Raw genomic sequence first — 16494 nt, forward strand, 5'->3', positions numbered from 1 at the left:
GTATCATATTCGTAATTTTTAAAAAGTATCGTATAATCTGGGGCTATTACATTAAAACTATTTAGCTCGTATATAATTCTCTGCGAAAAAATATTTACGAAACATGATATATATGTGTTAAAGTATTATTATACTTATAATGGATTAACCGCGCTATAAAATGATATCGGAAACGCAGACCATCACGGAAGTTAGCTAAATTTCAGAAATTACACGTACTCGTTAAAATTCAGATGTGAACGAATGCAAGGATAACAAGGGAGGTTGTGAACATAAATGCGTGAACACGCCGGGATCCTTTCGTTGTGAGTGTCCGAAAGGGATGAAACTAGACGAAGACAGGTTCACATGCAAGGGTGAGTTATTTGCACCTGGATATACACCCTTCGAGAAACAAAAATATCGTTCTGTCTTTCTCTCTCTCTGCTCTTCTCTTTGAAAAAGCAACAAGTGTAAACATCGCGAAAAAGCCTATGCTGTTTCATCCATGACTATAGTTGGAATTTCGATCGTGTGTTTCCTATTTGCTTAGAAATATTATCAATTCGCTTCTTTTTTAATGTCTTGCTTAATTTAAATTGTTTAATTTGTTTTTTATTTTAATATCCTTTGTATCGAGTAATTCATTTCGAATGTTCTTTTATGTCAATATGTTCTTAAAATTTACGTTTTAAGAATTTATGTAATTGAAAGTACTACGCAGAAACTGGTGTAAATAATATTTTAATGAATACTATAATATTCTGATAGTTTGATAGAATTTATTAGATAACGTAAAGTAATATGCAAAAGAAATTGGATGTAGGCGTTTACTTGATAGAAATTTCAAAATTAATTAACTAAATACACATTGTCCCAAATAAAAAAATGTATTTATGCCACTTTCCATCTTCTCGAACGTAATTAACCAAAACAAGAATGTTGTACACTCCTTCAATATCCGCGTCAATTCAATTCAAACTTGATCCACTATATGTAAGAGAAAAATGTGAAATGGGATATGTAAAATAAAATTACTCGGCCGCTTTCATTATGCAGACATTAACGAGTGTCTGTTGAACAACGGACACGGGCCGTGTCAGGATACGTGTCGGAACACCATAGGCGGCTATGAATGTTCCTGCGATGGTCTACAGGATACTGTTCTGTCAGCTGACAACCACACGTGTCAGGACGCAGGTCCCTGTAGCGTCAACAACGCCGGATGCTCCCACACCTGTCTCTCCACGATGGGACGAGTATTTTGTCTCTGCCCTGATGGTTTCATCCTAGAGGACGATTGGAAGACCTGTCAAGGTAATAGAATTTCCTGATCGTTCGCCATCTTTCCTAGCCCTGTCCATTGTTCTCCCCTGGAACATTCGAATGACAAAAACAGATTTTAATAATATGCTACAAGAAAGAATTGTGGAAAATATGGAATAATCATATGTTTCGAGCGAGTAAACGAGCGATTCGAGTAAATGAGCGATTCGTACAATTGGGAACGTCATCCCACACAGTCAAGAGACTTCTTAATTACTCCCGTCAGAGAAATCGAGAACGTGTGTAATATGCATGTATGACAGGTTTATAAACGACATTCTTTCCCTTTGGGATTTTAATCGTCTTTTTAGCTAATGTATAAAGATCTCCGTCTATTATGAATATGCTATTGTTAGAAGTGTATGAACTGCAAATAAAAGCTGCCTGCCATTTAGTAGTTTGTTTTCAAAATGCTTCTTTTCCTTCTGACCATTTACTCGAACGAATACAATATCAATCAATTTTTATATTTAATTTAAATTCGATATTCAATAAATATATCTAAGTGGAAAAGCTTGTAAAACATTGCCAGCTACATGTTTTCAATTTATTATTTAATAAATCAAATTTTTTATCTAGTTTTATCTAAGCATAGATCGAGTCACGTGACAAAAGGATATCCATGAATTTTTGCTGTAAAGATTGTTATCGTTCTATTATTTCTTACTGCAATTCTCTTAAAATGCAAAATAATATTTAAAGTAAACAAAAAGTACAACAATTTATGAATTATCGCGTTTAAAAAGATTCCTTTATCACCTCCTATTAAACAGTGTGATGTAATCGCATGCAATATGCTCTTCTTCATCTATGAGAAGCTTTACTGAAATACATACATAAATAAAAGTTTTAGCATGAAAGTACCCTCCATTATTATCTCGATGAGTTATAACAGAAGTAACATCGATACTAGGAAAATTCATTTATTGAAAAGATGAAAAATTATAGCGATTATAATAAAAAAAGAAATAACAGGATGTTTCATTTCTTTTCTAGACGTGGACGAGTGTGCCCAACCAGATTTGCAAACGGAAATGTGCCGGTACGGTTGCATCAACACGCCAGGATCTTATCGATGCGCCGAACCAATGGAGTTGAAGGATCAACCGATACTGGACAGCTTGTCGATCACATGCCTGCCAGGCTACGAGGCCACCCCCGATGGAACTTGTATCGGTAAGTGGTTTAATCCGTACGGGTGATTTAACAGGAAGTTGGATTTGCCAGCGAAGCCCCGCGGCAGACACTTTTCACTGCGAACATACACTCCGCTGTGTAATACATTGTACTTTGGTTGCCTTGCGATTCTTGTGATTCCGTGATTTCCATGCTTTACGATTTACGAAACGTACCACTGGTTTTAAACGCAGTTTAAAACAATTCACCAAATCACCAAATGACGATACAAAATCTTTTGTCAATCGACGTTTTGATAATTTGATTTAAATTGATCAATCGTTTCGTTATTTAGTATTCTAATAATCTAGATTTCACAAAAATATTTGCTTATGTTTTGATCTAAACTTTGAATATTTCTAAAAAAGATATAGAGTAAATACTTAACTTTTGTTTTTATAGTTTGCATTAATAAATTTTTCTGTATTCCGGATGCTACTCTGAATACACATTATAATTCGTATAAAAATATCTGTCTCCCAACTTTTATCTTTCTGATAACATTTTCTACTTCTATTATTTTTCTGTCTTTACTTCATATAAGACCAGATTATCATTCGAAAGTAAGATTTTCCTTTTCACTATGGCGTCACAAGTAATTAGCACAGTTTACCGTATATTCGTTAATAAGATGGACACTTAACAAATATCGAGTTACGAATCGAGTATAATTCGTTTCTATTATATTTCCGTAGTGTATTTAAAACAACGAGACGTCCTAACATTCGTAACGATGATATTCTTCACTGGTCGACATAATTGCGTTTGTCGTTCATTTCGCGGCGCAAAATTTCAGTATAGTCAACTGATGGGTAGTACGATAACAATTCCCTATAGGGAGATGAGCGTCCTAACGAGATTCTGCCGCCTGGCCCTAGTCGTGCCCCATAATACCGTTCTAGACGATCCGAGTATATACGTAATCGAATTAGCCTGCACATGGATCCACTCGGTAGGCGAGCGGCTTCTCTGCTGCAATATTGGGTCGAGATTCTGGATCATCAACTGTCGGAAAACTGTCCGAATTAATGGCCTCGTGGCTGCTTCGAAATGTTTCACGTTAGCTTAGAGAAAGCTTTTCTATTATTTTCCATTTCTTCGTATAAATTATGAATAGAATCCATTTTCATGAATTCATTTTTATTTATTTCATTTTAACCAATGATTAGTTCGCGGATTTTCATGTATTTATAGGAAATTTAAAATTGCAAAAATGCACATGCTATGCAAGTTCATAATTACTTGGATAGAAGGATATTCAATTTTTTATGTTATTCAACTTTCAATGAGATTTTCCACTTTTTCTAAGCATATTTAAAGAAAATGTTTGTTGTTACACACTTGCACTGTTACTTCGTGGTTAAGATCTTCTCAAGATCAATTTTCCAATAAGATCCTATTTCCGACTTTGACCTTTGCGACACCTTCTAAATCAATTTGGTTGAGCAATCATTTGAGGGAATTGTTATAGAGATGAAAAGATTTATAGATGATAAGTTTCAATTTTCAAATAACTTTTACTAACAAATATTAATTTATTTTTATATAATTTACTATAAGAGACTTTTTTATTCATTTGTTTTCTACATTCAACAATACCTTTTTATAATGATAGAATCTTCCTTCGTGATTGAAAATAGTCTGAAATGCAAGTGTGAAGCGACTAAATTAACAACTTTTGCTAGTACTCATGATTAAGGATCAGAATTTATCAGAACTTAGCTAGGTTGCTATTGTTTCCTTATGTCGTGTACGAATTACAAATCACTTATCACCGCAACTATCTAAGTGGAATTAGCCAGTAAGATTGCCATCATGCATCATTTTCTTATTAGACGAAACGTATAATCTACTTGTGTCTCGAGACGTTGGCAAGAAACTTTGATCTTAAGCGCAACTATCTATCATGCAAAACTTGTCTCAGCGACTGCTCAGTCTCTGACAAACCATCATAAAAGCTTAACTGATAGGATCAGCCGACTCTATTAATAAAAGATAACAACGACAATTTATATCTTCATATAAAGTATCTGAGCGTTTCACTCAATTTTATCATTTGATCATCATTTGAAAATCTTGAAACTTGAAATATCTCTTTTATTTCATTTTTCTTTGACTTTTTTATACTGGTAGAAAATCTTTCTCACGGCAAAAAATTTTTTCTATTTGATATGTTTAAAATAAAAAAGATATCGTTATACTTTAAACGATAAAATTGTATGTAGTACATTTTACGAATATCTAAATCTTCAGATTTATCTCTTAATTCGAATATTCTTAACCGCTTATTAATAAGGTTTGTCTCTTTCAAACTTCTTTTCTAATTCTTCGTTGTATTCCATTCAGAATGAATGTTTTCAATATTTCGTAATAATTCCGGAAGATCAAATGTGGATATATTTAGTTTTCCTTTCAAAGTTCTCTTTTACAGAAATTCGCTGCCGTTGAAATTTTGTCATTAAAATTCTTCCAATATTCCACGAGAATTACAAAAGACCAGAACCAGTCACTGCGAAATGCGAACTTCTTTTCTAATTTATCATTGTTTTTTATTACAAATTCTTTCGGCATTTCACAAGAATTATAAAAAATCAAATGTGATGAAATTTACTTTTCCCTTCATATATTTTCTTTATATATACAGCGAAGGCAAAAGAAAGGAAGGGAAAGATGATAAACGGGGAAATGCAACTTTATATCTATTTATTTTTCGGCTTCACAGTCTAGGAAAAGGATTTGGCTTATATATTTCTAGTTTTCACTCATTCTCTTATAGGTCCTAGAGCATTTACCACAACACAAGACTCATACCGTACTCCCTTCTCAAAGCATATATCCCCTTCTTTCAATATTCCACAAGAATTCTAGAAGGCCAGGAAGCTAAGCATCGCAGAATATCGTTTCCTGTGTTCGAATCTCTTTTCTAATTTCCTAACATCTTCCATTTGAAATGAATTCTTTCAATGTTCTACGAGATTTTCTCAGAGTAAAGAGTCAAGCGTTGCGAAATGCGACCACTTTTTATTCAAATGATTGTAATATTCTGCAAGAATTTCCAAAGGTCAGATCATCGAGTGTGGTAAAACTTAATTTTCTCTTCTATAATAATCCGTCAGTATTTTCCGCTAGAAACGGAACATTCTTTAGATGTTTGAGATGTTTACCAAAATAAAAAGCACAAAATTCACGAAAAACCGCGAAATTCGGTTTTTCCTCTTTGAACCCCTGTTCTAATTCACCACCGTTTTATGGTTACCATTCGAAACAAACTCGCTAGGGGTTGCAGGAAACAGTAGTCGAGAGAAATGGTTTGATTTAAGGGGATTTCGTCTAAAGGAACCTGCACGTTCACGATTCTGATTACAAGGTGACAGTTTGCCGGAATTTCTCCCATGGGATATAAAGGGTCGGTTGGTTGAGATGGCAGGGACAAATGTGAACTTACCGTGAAAATGGGGACGAATTCATTAATGAAGTTATGCCCGACTCATTATGTGATGCACGAAGCGGTTAGTTCCGGCCGAGTTAATTCACAAAAATTAAAAATTCGAGGAGGCAATTTATCGCGAAATTTCATCGAGCTTAACGCATTTTGAATTAAATTTTTGGTCTGGCGCTTCGTAAATCGTGGGTGTAACGATGATTAAGTTTTCATTCATGGTATTGTGGTGTTTCGTTGCGCAGCTGTTGTTGACAATTTCGAGAACGGTGTGATTTCTTACTTTAAATTGTTGGAGAAAGTAAATGGACATTCTTTGTTTCTTAATAAGGAAATTTATTGAGATTTGTGTCATTACTAAAAATATTATTTGATACGTGAGAATATACGCTTCTTTTTAAATATTTGCTGCTTTTATTTTATTTTATTTTATTTATGTTTTTATTGGGTTCGATAAATTTTTAGGGAATTTTTTAAATTTAGGAATACCTTTTTTTATTACGAACGAGATACGAATTGTTTTCAGAATCTGGTCATATGGATTTATTTCTAAGTTACGTACGTTTTTTATGTCCGATATTTTCCAGTCAATAGTTTTACAATTTACAACAATAATTCGTTGCTCGTCGATATTTTTGAGACTCGTGATTTAAAATATTTCTGTTAATTGGGTTCAATCAAGAAATAATCAGTTTCGAAGAAATATTGTATAAAGTATGAATGATATTTGCCAAACGTAATACCAATTAATTACGATGATATGAATGCAGTACCTATGATTATTAATATCTGATATTGAGAAGAAAAGTCGACTTTCCTGTTAACGAATAAATTCAATTATTGAAAAATAATTGAACGAGTTACGACCGACTTCATTCTGGGAACATCAAATTACTAAAGAATACTTGGAATTTTTTATCGAAATGAATTTCAATGAAACGAATTTAATTCCTTTTATTATCTTAATTGAAATATTTTCAAACATAATGAACGTTCATTATTGTTAAATTGATTAATTAATTCATAATAAACCTTTAATTATCTTCGAATTAAACGTATTCTTATTTCTACGTTTTATCATCTCTGAGTGCAGTAACATCAACTTAATTAAGTGATACGTATGAATATGAAATAAAAATTTGGTATGTGCAATTGAAGAAAACGTTTCGAAAATATTGTTTAAACAAACATTTTTGAATATTCCTTACACAAAGATATTGCAATTCCAAACTAATAAATCATTCTAATACTAAACTGATCTTTTGAAAAGCGACCACAGAAATCTTATTTTCTGTCTAAGAAGGATTCCAAAGCTAGAAACACGCTGAAGGGATCTGTAGATAGGATTTGAACTGATTGACGATCAGTAAAGCCTTCGTAGTAAAGGATCACAGAGGAAAAGATTTAATTTCTGAAACGTGACCTACATTCCTTTTCTGTATGATTTCACTACTACATTGGAATATAAAGTATAGTATGCATATCATATAACTAGACTACGGATATTTATGCAAATTCATATTTTTATGGAAGTAATTAAAAAATGGAACATAGAAAATTGTTTTACGTACTAAATATTATAACGAGTACTATATTGTGGAGATCTTATATATTTTTGCATATTACATGCATTCTGTGCATTTTTGCACCTTAAAATTTCCCATAAATTATAAAATTTTACATTCATAACTAAAAGCTGAACAAGACGCTAGTATACATCAAAAATTAAAAACCTACATATTTGATTCCATTGAAAATACGAGATCCGTAGACTTATTATAAGTACATACATATGTATGTCGGAGATGAAGGGACGCCGGAGCCTTTCTTTTGGAATATTTGGGAAGGTCCCCAATACTTTAGTCCAGACTTTTTATTATAATCGTACTTAAACAATAAAACTGAGAAATAGCTGTTTATGAGTTAAGTCAATTATGATTATCCGAGATTTATGACAGTGGGCTTGAGCTCGAAGTGACATAATGGGTCACTGAACGTAGCCACGGTCACGGGAGGGACGTGTACCTAACAGAGGTATAAAGTAAATAAATAACTCTCCTTAAAAAACAGGGATTGACCTGAGGAATACGGAGAGGAATATATAAGGGCAGTTCCACTTGGACTGAGGCGCAATCCGATAAGTTCGACTAGCCCAGTGAACACGTACATCGAGTTCCTAATCGCAATCGTCATCCCGTTGACCGTGTATTCGTTATCGAACCTAAATTCATCGTCATAGACATCTCGATCACTAAATCATCGATATCACTTGTTAACTTTTGTAATGCATTCCCATAAACAAATATCATCTGGTATAAGACAACTATGGACAATTCGCAGCAAGACTCATCACACGCCCCGTTTTCCAAAGATGATCCGACATGTATGTTCCCAAGAAAAAAGTAAATAGAAATCGATATGAACGTCATCATTAACGCTTTTACTCTTTAACCATCATTCGCTATCACCATTTTCCCAGTTTAATTTCTCCTTTGGTATTAAATTGATACAGTGATAAGAAATCAATATGTATAATGAAAAGATAACTAGATAAATTCGTAAATTTCTTTGATAAAAATATGAAATTTTTGTACGCACAAAGTTATGACTTTTAAAAAACAATGGCGAACAGATCTAAAGACAACGAAAGATTAAGGAATCGTTCGACTTTTAACTGCAATTTTGGTTTACGTAAACTTCTCTATTTAGGAACTTTTATCAACGAAGATTAACTTGGGGAACTGTTTCGCGAATGAATAAAAATGGAAAACAATAGCGCGCGCAGAAGCGAAAGGAGGTCTCTTTTTCTTTAGTTTCGTAGAGTTTCTGGCAGAATACGCGGAGAACATCGTAAAAGTCTTTCAATGCGGTCGCAAGAAATTCTGAATTAGTTTCGTTCGAGTCTTTTAACGCGAGCTTTCTTATGGCGAAGGGATAGCTCATTTTTTGGTACCTGTGTCGAGTGTCCGTTCGTTTTTCGATGAGACAAGGATAAAGAGAAGCGATGTACTTTAGGAAAGCTAACGCTTTCATTCCCTTGCCTTCATCTGAGTGCAAAGATTTCACGCGTTTTTTCTTTTCTATCGCTACTGAATCCGTTTCACATTACGTTCGTTTTTTTACTAGCGATATTTGAACCGCGTTTCTACCACTGTGGGCTCCCTCCTTTTCTCCGAATAATTTTGCGAATCAGGGAATTTTTCGTCCTTTTTTCTTATCGGTTAAGGCACTGTTCTGATTTATGTTCATTTTATAATTGACAATAGAGCTGTACAAGACGTGACCGAATTACACGTATAAACGCGTACGATTTGATTCCTTATGAAGAAGTAAGGAGAAAATATAGAATAAAATATTTTTCATACGACGCTTCATTTTTGAGAAAATTGAATTTGAATATTTTGTTAAGCATATCATTATCCTTATTATCATTCTTACATTATTCACTATTTTCTCAGGAAAAAGTATATCTAGATCTTTTTCCAAGATCTTTGGTCAACTCAGTTTCTTGCACTGTTTCTTCAGTTATTGTGCCAATTCTTCCGTAATGGTCCTACAAAAACTGAGCCGTACGTGAAAGTTTACCCGAGTATTATTCATATTTTCCTCGGTCCGGACGAACTTCTAACAAGATCCTCCGCGAACTCTCTGCGATTCTACTAAGTTTTTACGATGGCCCCGTTGCACTAGATGTGAGGAAAATTGTAATTTCTCTTTATTGTCTCGGTATTTTCATTACGTTTCGGCGAAATAGCCTGAACATCAGAAAATTCGTTAACTATCCTCTCAGGATTTCCATCGTTATCGTATTTTCATTCTTTTGTCTCCTTTTTTTTTCTAGTTTTCGTTGTAGTTCATCTGGACGTGACGTTTCCCTGGCCAAGTTTCACCGACGTCGTTATAAGTTCAGAAAATTGTTAGAAGAGTAACATTCCATAAAAATTTACTCTCGTGGCCAAAGTACCCTTTTCACTTTTGTGGAACACAGCATTCGTTTTTATAAGTATCTCATTACCGGTTAACTTTGTGCACTTTTCGCGAGAGTTTGTTTTTCTTCCGTACACGTATGTGTGCAGCGCTTCTTCTTCATTTTGAATCGTAGCAAAGAAGATAGGGGACACGAACAAACATTTTGACTGCCCGTGTCCATCGTTATTCATATGGTTATTTACATTTCTTCTTACGGTTATTTAAATTTCTCTTTTCCAGTTTAGAAGCACGTCAAACGGTAATTTTGTTTAGAAAGTGATCGCTATGGAATTAATGAAGACGACCACTAAGAAATGTTTTTGTTGGAAATCCATCTCATTTTCTTTGCTTTCAGTCAGTAAAGTAGAAAATTTATATGTAAATATTTATGAAAACGAGATGTACCAGATGCCCCATGATCTAACAATCGAATTTTGTTATATGTATTCTACAAATTTAATTAAGAAGACAATATTATATAAGACATACACAGGCTCACAAAAGTGCTCGGACACTTGTAGATTATGATAATTTTATGAACATATTATGTATGTTATAGGAAACGTTTTTAAATTTCATTGCAACTGTCACGAGATTCAACTATCGAGATGATACTGATAAAGTTTGCGATCAATTTGGAAATATACATGTAGTCGTACGATTATATATATTCTGTTTTCATTTTATCTTATTTTATTTTTTTTTTTTTTACGATAAGACCGTTATTGTATGTGATTGCACGGTTTATTGAAATTTATGTTTTAAATTTTCCAGTTGCTGATTTATGTAAATGAATTGTACAGTCCAATTGATTGAATGTATCAGAATATGCTCACGATTCGGTAACTAGTAGAATATATTTGTCATCTATAAATACGATGAGTTGTGCATTCATCATGCAACAACGAACGAAATTTTATATTTGTCCAAACAGCGAGTCACAGCATAATGTAATTAGTACTCTGCAATTAAATGAAGCATTATACCTGCAAATATGTCGCGGAATATTTGATAAACTGAAACATAAATCACAGTAAAAAAATTATTGCGAACGAAAAACAAACAGCAGTGCGGTGCATGCTTTTCTCTATGAATAATCTAGTTCTCTGAAAAATAAAAATTGTTTTTCTAGTTAAAATTGAAATAAATATATTGGGATATCTGTTATTTATAATTATAAATTGTAATGGAATATAAAAATATAAACAATGAATTTAATTATATTATGTAAACAATACTATATATTATTATATTGTACATTATTATTTTCATACCTTTAATTGCAAAATATTGATTTTATTGAACTATATTTCTTTTTATTAAAATCTAATTTCGTAAGAATAATTAAGTAATTTAAACATAATTTATGTATGTAATGTGTTTGTTCCGCATGCATCATGTGTTACCAGTATTGTTGCTAATTGTTTCAATAAGCTTGCGATAACTTATTGTTTAGTAACGTAACATATTCCTATTATTGACAGCTAATACAACATGCTGTTAATTAATATACTAGTAATTACCAACAATGAAACAATGAAAACAATGAGTTGAGAACAAAGCTAACAGAGAAAAGATGAAAGCGTTGAAAAGTAGACTTTAATTACAAGACAAAAACTATTACAAGAACAAAATGATCTGTGCACAATTCTGATGAAATTTAAAACCGTATAAAATTTCTGTATTTCATATATATACAGGTGTCATTGTGTACATGACACTCTGCATTTTGACTTTTAGATTAGTTGGTGGATGATAGCCTCTAGTGACTAATGGTCGTTTGCCATCAATGTCGAAAGCACGTGTGCCAAATCAGAGAGTTACAAGCTTAATGCTGCTTACTATATAATTTTCTGTGCCTTTTGTGAGTGTAATATAAATGAACAATGCATGTAGGTGTGTAATTTCAAATTATTTATTCGCTCATTTCTGTTCGAGGTGTTGCATTCAAAAGATCTGAATCAGAATATATAAGGTTTCAATGATATCGACGATGAGGTAAGTTAAACTTACAAAAAATACTGTTACAATTTTATTTTATTATACCCTGACATCAGGTTTTGTATAAAAACATATATTGCTACGCTGATTCTATAGTCGTGAGTGGACTGTAAATATTTATGCAAATTCATGCTTTTATGAATATCATTAAAAAAGACGGAAGTGTTTAATACGATTTTAAACATAATTACTTCGGTTTTATCGGTATATAAAAATAACATACGAAAATATATAAAAATGTAATATATAAAATTTGAACGTTTTAAAGTAGTTCTATAGTTATGAGACGAAGTGCAAAAATGAAATATGAAATGAAATATGCAGAAACTGTATGAGATATTCTTATCGTTAGACAATATCGAGCAATGGAGTTATGTAATAGCGATTTCCGTTCTCCAATACATTTTCTTCTGTCAACTGCTATATGGCTGTGTTGGATCGATGTCTACCATATGCGCACACGGGTCTCATGAAGTAGTATAAAAAGCTGTCTAGCTCAGCCGAGAGTTCTCAGATTTGCCTCCAAGTTTCACAATGAATAACGCATAACGCGAAGCGTTACAAATTGTTTCAGTCTTGACTAGAAAACTGCATTGAATTTTCTTACGACGAAGATTAATTATAGCTCGCTATTTTTGCGCCTTGATATGTACATGTACATGCTTATCTCTGTGAGAGAAACGAATCAGTTAAAATTTACGTGGCTCTAAAGAAGACAGATACACCGAACAAGGTGCTGAGAAAATTTGAATCCTGGAAAGTTAATAAGTCTTGCATCCTTTCAAAACAAATGTATCCATTTTTTAATTACAGTTTAGTTATTACCGAAACTGTCTGTGAATAGATACCTCACAACCTTTAAAAGCAACGGAATCATCACTTTTTAAAATGATTTATGTACTTCATTTTATACTACATCGTTTATTAATCATAATAATGTGAGAGAGATAACAATATGTTAGTTTCAAAAGACAATATGTCACACGCACCGATCTAACGAATCTAACTCCTCATTTTTTGCACCAAATTCCTATTTCTAATATTAAAATAAATCCTCTCATATACAGGGTGCGCCGTTAGAATCCGGACAAAAGAAGTTTTGTGCAGAAAGTTGTTTATTTAAGTCAATACACAAAAACACATGAAAATGTTGTTATATCTCATTTAAAGGGTCCTTGCTGAGAACTTTTATTCTATGTAACCACCCTCTGCCTCTATGACCTGCTCTATTCTTGCTCTAAAGCGCGAGCACGCTGACTTCAACTGGTCGCGTTTAATTGTCGCGAATTCTGACTCGATAGCAGCTCGTAGGGAGTTGACGTTGGGGTGCCTGCATTTATTAGTTTGTCTCTCGATAACGCCCCACACGTAATAGTCCAATGGGTTTAGGTCGGGACTGTTAGGAGGCCAGAAATCTTTCGACCAAAACATGTCCACATTGTCAGAGAGCCAATTTTGAACAAGATGACTTGTGTGAGCAGGTGCGCCATCTTGTTGAAATAAATACGGCCTTCCAGAAGCCGTAATTTCCATCCACGGCTTTATTACTGTCTTCAGGACCTCCAAATAAACCTCCTTTGTGATTCTTTCGCCTTTTTGGAAGAAGTGCGGAGGCATGACGTCGCCCTCACTTGAGACAACGCTGAACTTTTCTCGCCGGAGAAGGAGAACCCTTCTCGAACCACTCTGAGGCTGCGTATCTCTTAGCAATGTCGTATACCGTCGATCTTGGGTAGCTAAAGAATTTTATAATTTCGACCGGCGTTCTCCCGGCGCGAAGACTTTCTATAATCGCCGCTCTTCTATCGTATTCCGGGTTTTGCTTAACGAGTTCTGTCATTTTGAGGTTATAGAAGACTTATTGACATATTTAACTAACTTCAGAGTCAATCAGCACAAACATCTGAATTCTAATATGGTGGGAACTACAAATTGAATTCTGTCCGAATTCTAACGGCGCACCCTGTATTCTTTTCACATTCAAGAGATATCAACTCGCAGCAAGAATGCGCACAACCAACAATAGAAATCCTATGGGACAAAATCAGGGGGTATTGTATCGATTCGCCACAGAGTTATCCCAGGATTCGGATAAGGTGGACGAGAAGGGACGTTTCATTGCTTGTTCATTTTGTTGGCGCGTCATTATCACGCGGATAGTTCTTGTAGTATAGCATATCGCGACCGTAGGTCGTGAAAGGGACGGAAGTCGAGCACTCTTGGCGGTCATTGAAAGCGTTCGAGGCAATCGCAATCTGGCCGACCCTTGTACGTCTATTTCGGTCAATTTAACGCCACCGGGTGGACAATTGACCGGCCGGTCGGTGGTTGACTAGCAAAAGAATGCAGACACGTTCACGAGGAGTGGTTGTATGCGAATGAAAGGGGCCTTCCGTCGTTTTCCCTCGACTACCCAGACGATGAAAGGTCACACACGTTATCAGGCGCGAGTACACTCGCGTTCTGAAACTTGAACTTTGCGGAATGTCGATCGATACCAGTCGGTACCACGATAGGGAGGAAACGCTTGTTACTGCTAGAATAACGGAGGCCAATGTGGTATTCCATATCGTCAGAAATTTCTCTTTCAATTTTACAAACGATATAGTGACTGTTCTTCCGTTACGCATTTATGGAATTAGATTTCCTAAGATATCAGACAGGCCATAAAGAGTAGGAAGTTTTTGATAGAATTTGCTATCATAACCAATGATTAGTTCTAAATTCATCTGTTATATTGATACTTGTCAAGGTACATGATCTTCCATTATTCCATTATCCTTTTTATTATCCTATTTGCAATTTTAATTTAGTTAGTTAGTATCGACTTATAAGCGTTTCTATAATATTTTTACCAAATAATAAATACAAACTTCAAAATACCACATAAATACAAAAAATCAATAGTTTTTAATAACTTAAAAATGTACTTTTCGATTTTACTAAACACTTACGATAATCACAAACAGTGGTATTTCACCACCCTGATTAAAATATTCCCAGGCAATGCACACATTAGTAAACTAACGATTAATTACTATCTACTTGAAACAAATGGCTTCCAGTCAATAACACGTCACCGTGTATAATATGATCCATCGTATAAACTCAGGCCTTCTATGTGCGTTTATTGCAGCGCATTTGTAAACTGAGCACGCTACAGTCGGTTCTGAAAATTTTAAATCGTGATCGTGAGCAGATGGAAAAAGAAATGGTATTCCATTCGCGTACTCTCCGAGCGTTTAGTTTCGCCCTTGTGTTGTAGCTTGTATTGTGTTGTTTCTCATGCATAAAATATAAAATAATTTTGCATTTGTTTGCGTAGATATCAATGAGTGTACGGTCGACAATGGTGGATGCATGGAAGTTTGCGAGAACACAGACGGAAGCTTCTTCTGCGCTTGCGACGGTGACGAGAAAGCTCTGTCATCGGATGGCAAATCCTGCGTGGGTAAGTTTCTTATCTTATATTGAGCGTTTCATAACTGTCGCTTGATTAAGCATTTTATAAAAACGTTTATCATCAATCGTCTCTGTACATAAAAATTAATTTTGCGTACATAAAAATTAATTAATAGGAAGTAGGTATAGCAATATTTTTTTAAATATGACACATGGACTGTGGATGTTTAATCTTTAATACATAAAATAAAGGATAATATGTGAAACGAAGGATATCGTATCTCTAAAACACCATAAACAAAGCTTTTATTATATTAAGAATTATAAATTGAAATGTTATTGTGTATTATCAATTACCATTGAAATTGAAATTATATATATGTAAATATTATTTATATTTACGACGCATAACATATGTACAGATTTTTCACATCGTTAATATATATTTCGACATTCGGAGCCCAAAATTTTCATGTCCAAGTATCTTTTACCAAAAGATGAAGCATCTATTAATTAAGAAACGTCCCTTCTATCATTGCTTACCATGTTCTACTCCATCGACCAACAATTTTGTAGCAGCTTGTACACGGCTCGTCCCTTGAAACGTTCCCTTTTCTTTGGAGAGAAGTTTCGGATCTTCTCCTTTTCATTCGACTCCTTGTCCCATCCTCTAGGATCATACATCATTCGCGCGTCTGGGAAACGCAATATGTTCCAGTGACACGGGGGAAATTTCTTGGCTGCGTCGTAATAATGCTATCGTGGACACGCGCGCGAACGTTTCTGCGACAAGCAACGTTTTTGCGATTAATACTTACGACTGAGTAATAAGTTCTCTTTGCTAGACAGACGTATTCACGGGACAACGATAAATTCGTCCACGTTTCTTGCAGTTGGATTCATGTCTCGAACCCTTCATTTCTCTAGCTTCGTATTATGCATGGCGAACTTTGTCTATTTTTTTTTTTGTCACTCTTTGTTGATCCACTTTTCCGCATATCGCTACTGGTAGTTTTCCCAGGGATCTATCTAGATGGTATTGAATGTTGCACCTTTAGGAAATTCTTTAGGCGATTAGTTTTTGGCGTTTTATCGAGTGCTCTGTCCACGCGAGAGTTTCTCGATTCTTATTTTAGTTTTTTCTTGAACTCATTAAGAGATAGTAGTATTTTTTTAATTTAAATCAAATAAGCACTATTTTT

General features: G+C 34.2%; 1 protein-coding gene across 3 annotated transcripts in view; it reads left to right on the top strand.

Annotated features, from left to right (window-relative positions):
* LOC132906132 (uncharacterized) overlaps positions 1–16494 on the top strand; it is a 78551-nt gene that overhangs the window by 36115 nt on the left and 25942 nt on the right. For 2 of the 3 annotated variants that reach the window (XM_060958005.1, XM_060958011.1), the window contains exons 6-9: positions 234–356; positions 1039–1296; positions 2302–2481; positions 15216–15341. In XM_060958005.1, the coding sequence (XP_060813988.1) occupies positions 234–356; positions 1039–1296; positions 2302–2481; positions 15216–15341 (687 nt within the window). The remainder of the gene's footprint in view (positions 1–233; positions 357–1038; positions 1297–2301; positions 2482–15215; positions 15342–16494) is intronic. The other variant, XM_060958022.1, reaches the window with a different exon arrangement.

This window comes from Bombus pascuorum, chromosome 1, assembly GCF_905332965.1.
Source record: "Bombus pascuorum chromosome 1, iyBomPasc1.1, whole genome shotgun sequence".
NCBI classification, from domain to species: Eukaryota; Metazoa; Arthropoda; class Insecta; order Hymenoptera; family Apidae; genus Bombus; species Bombus pascuorum.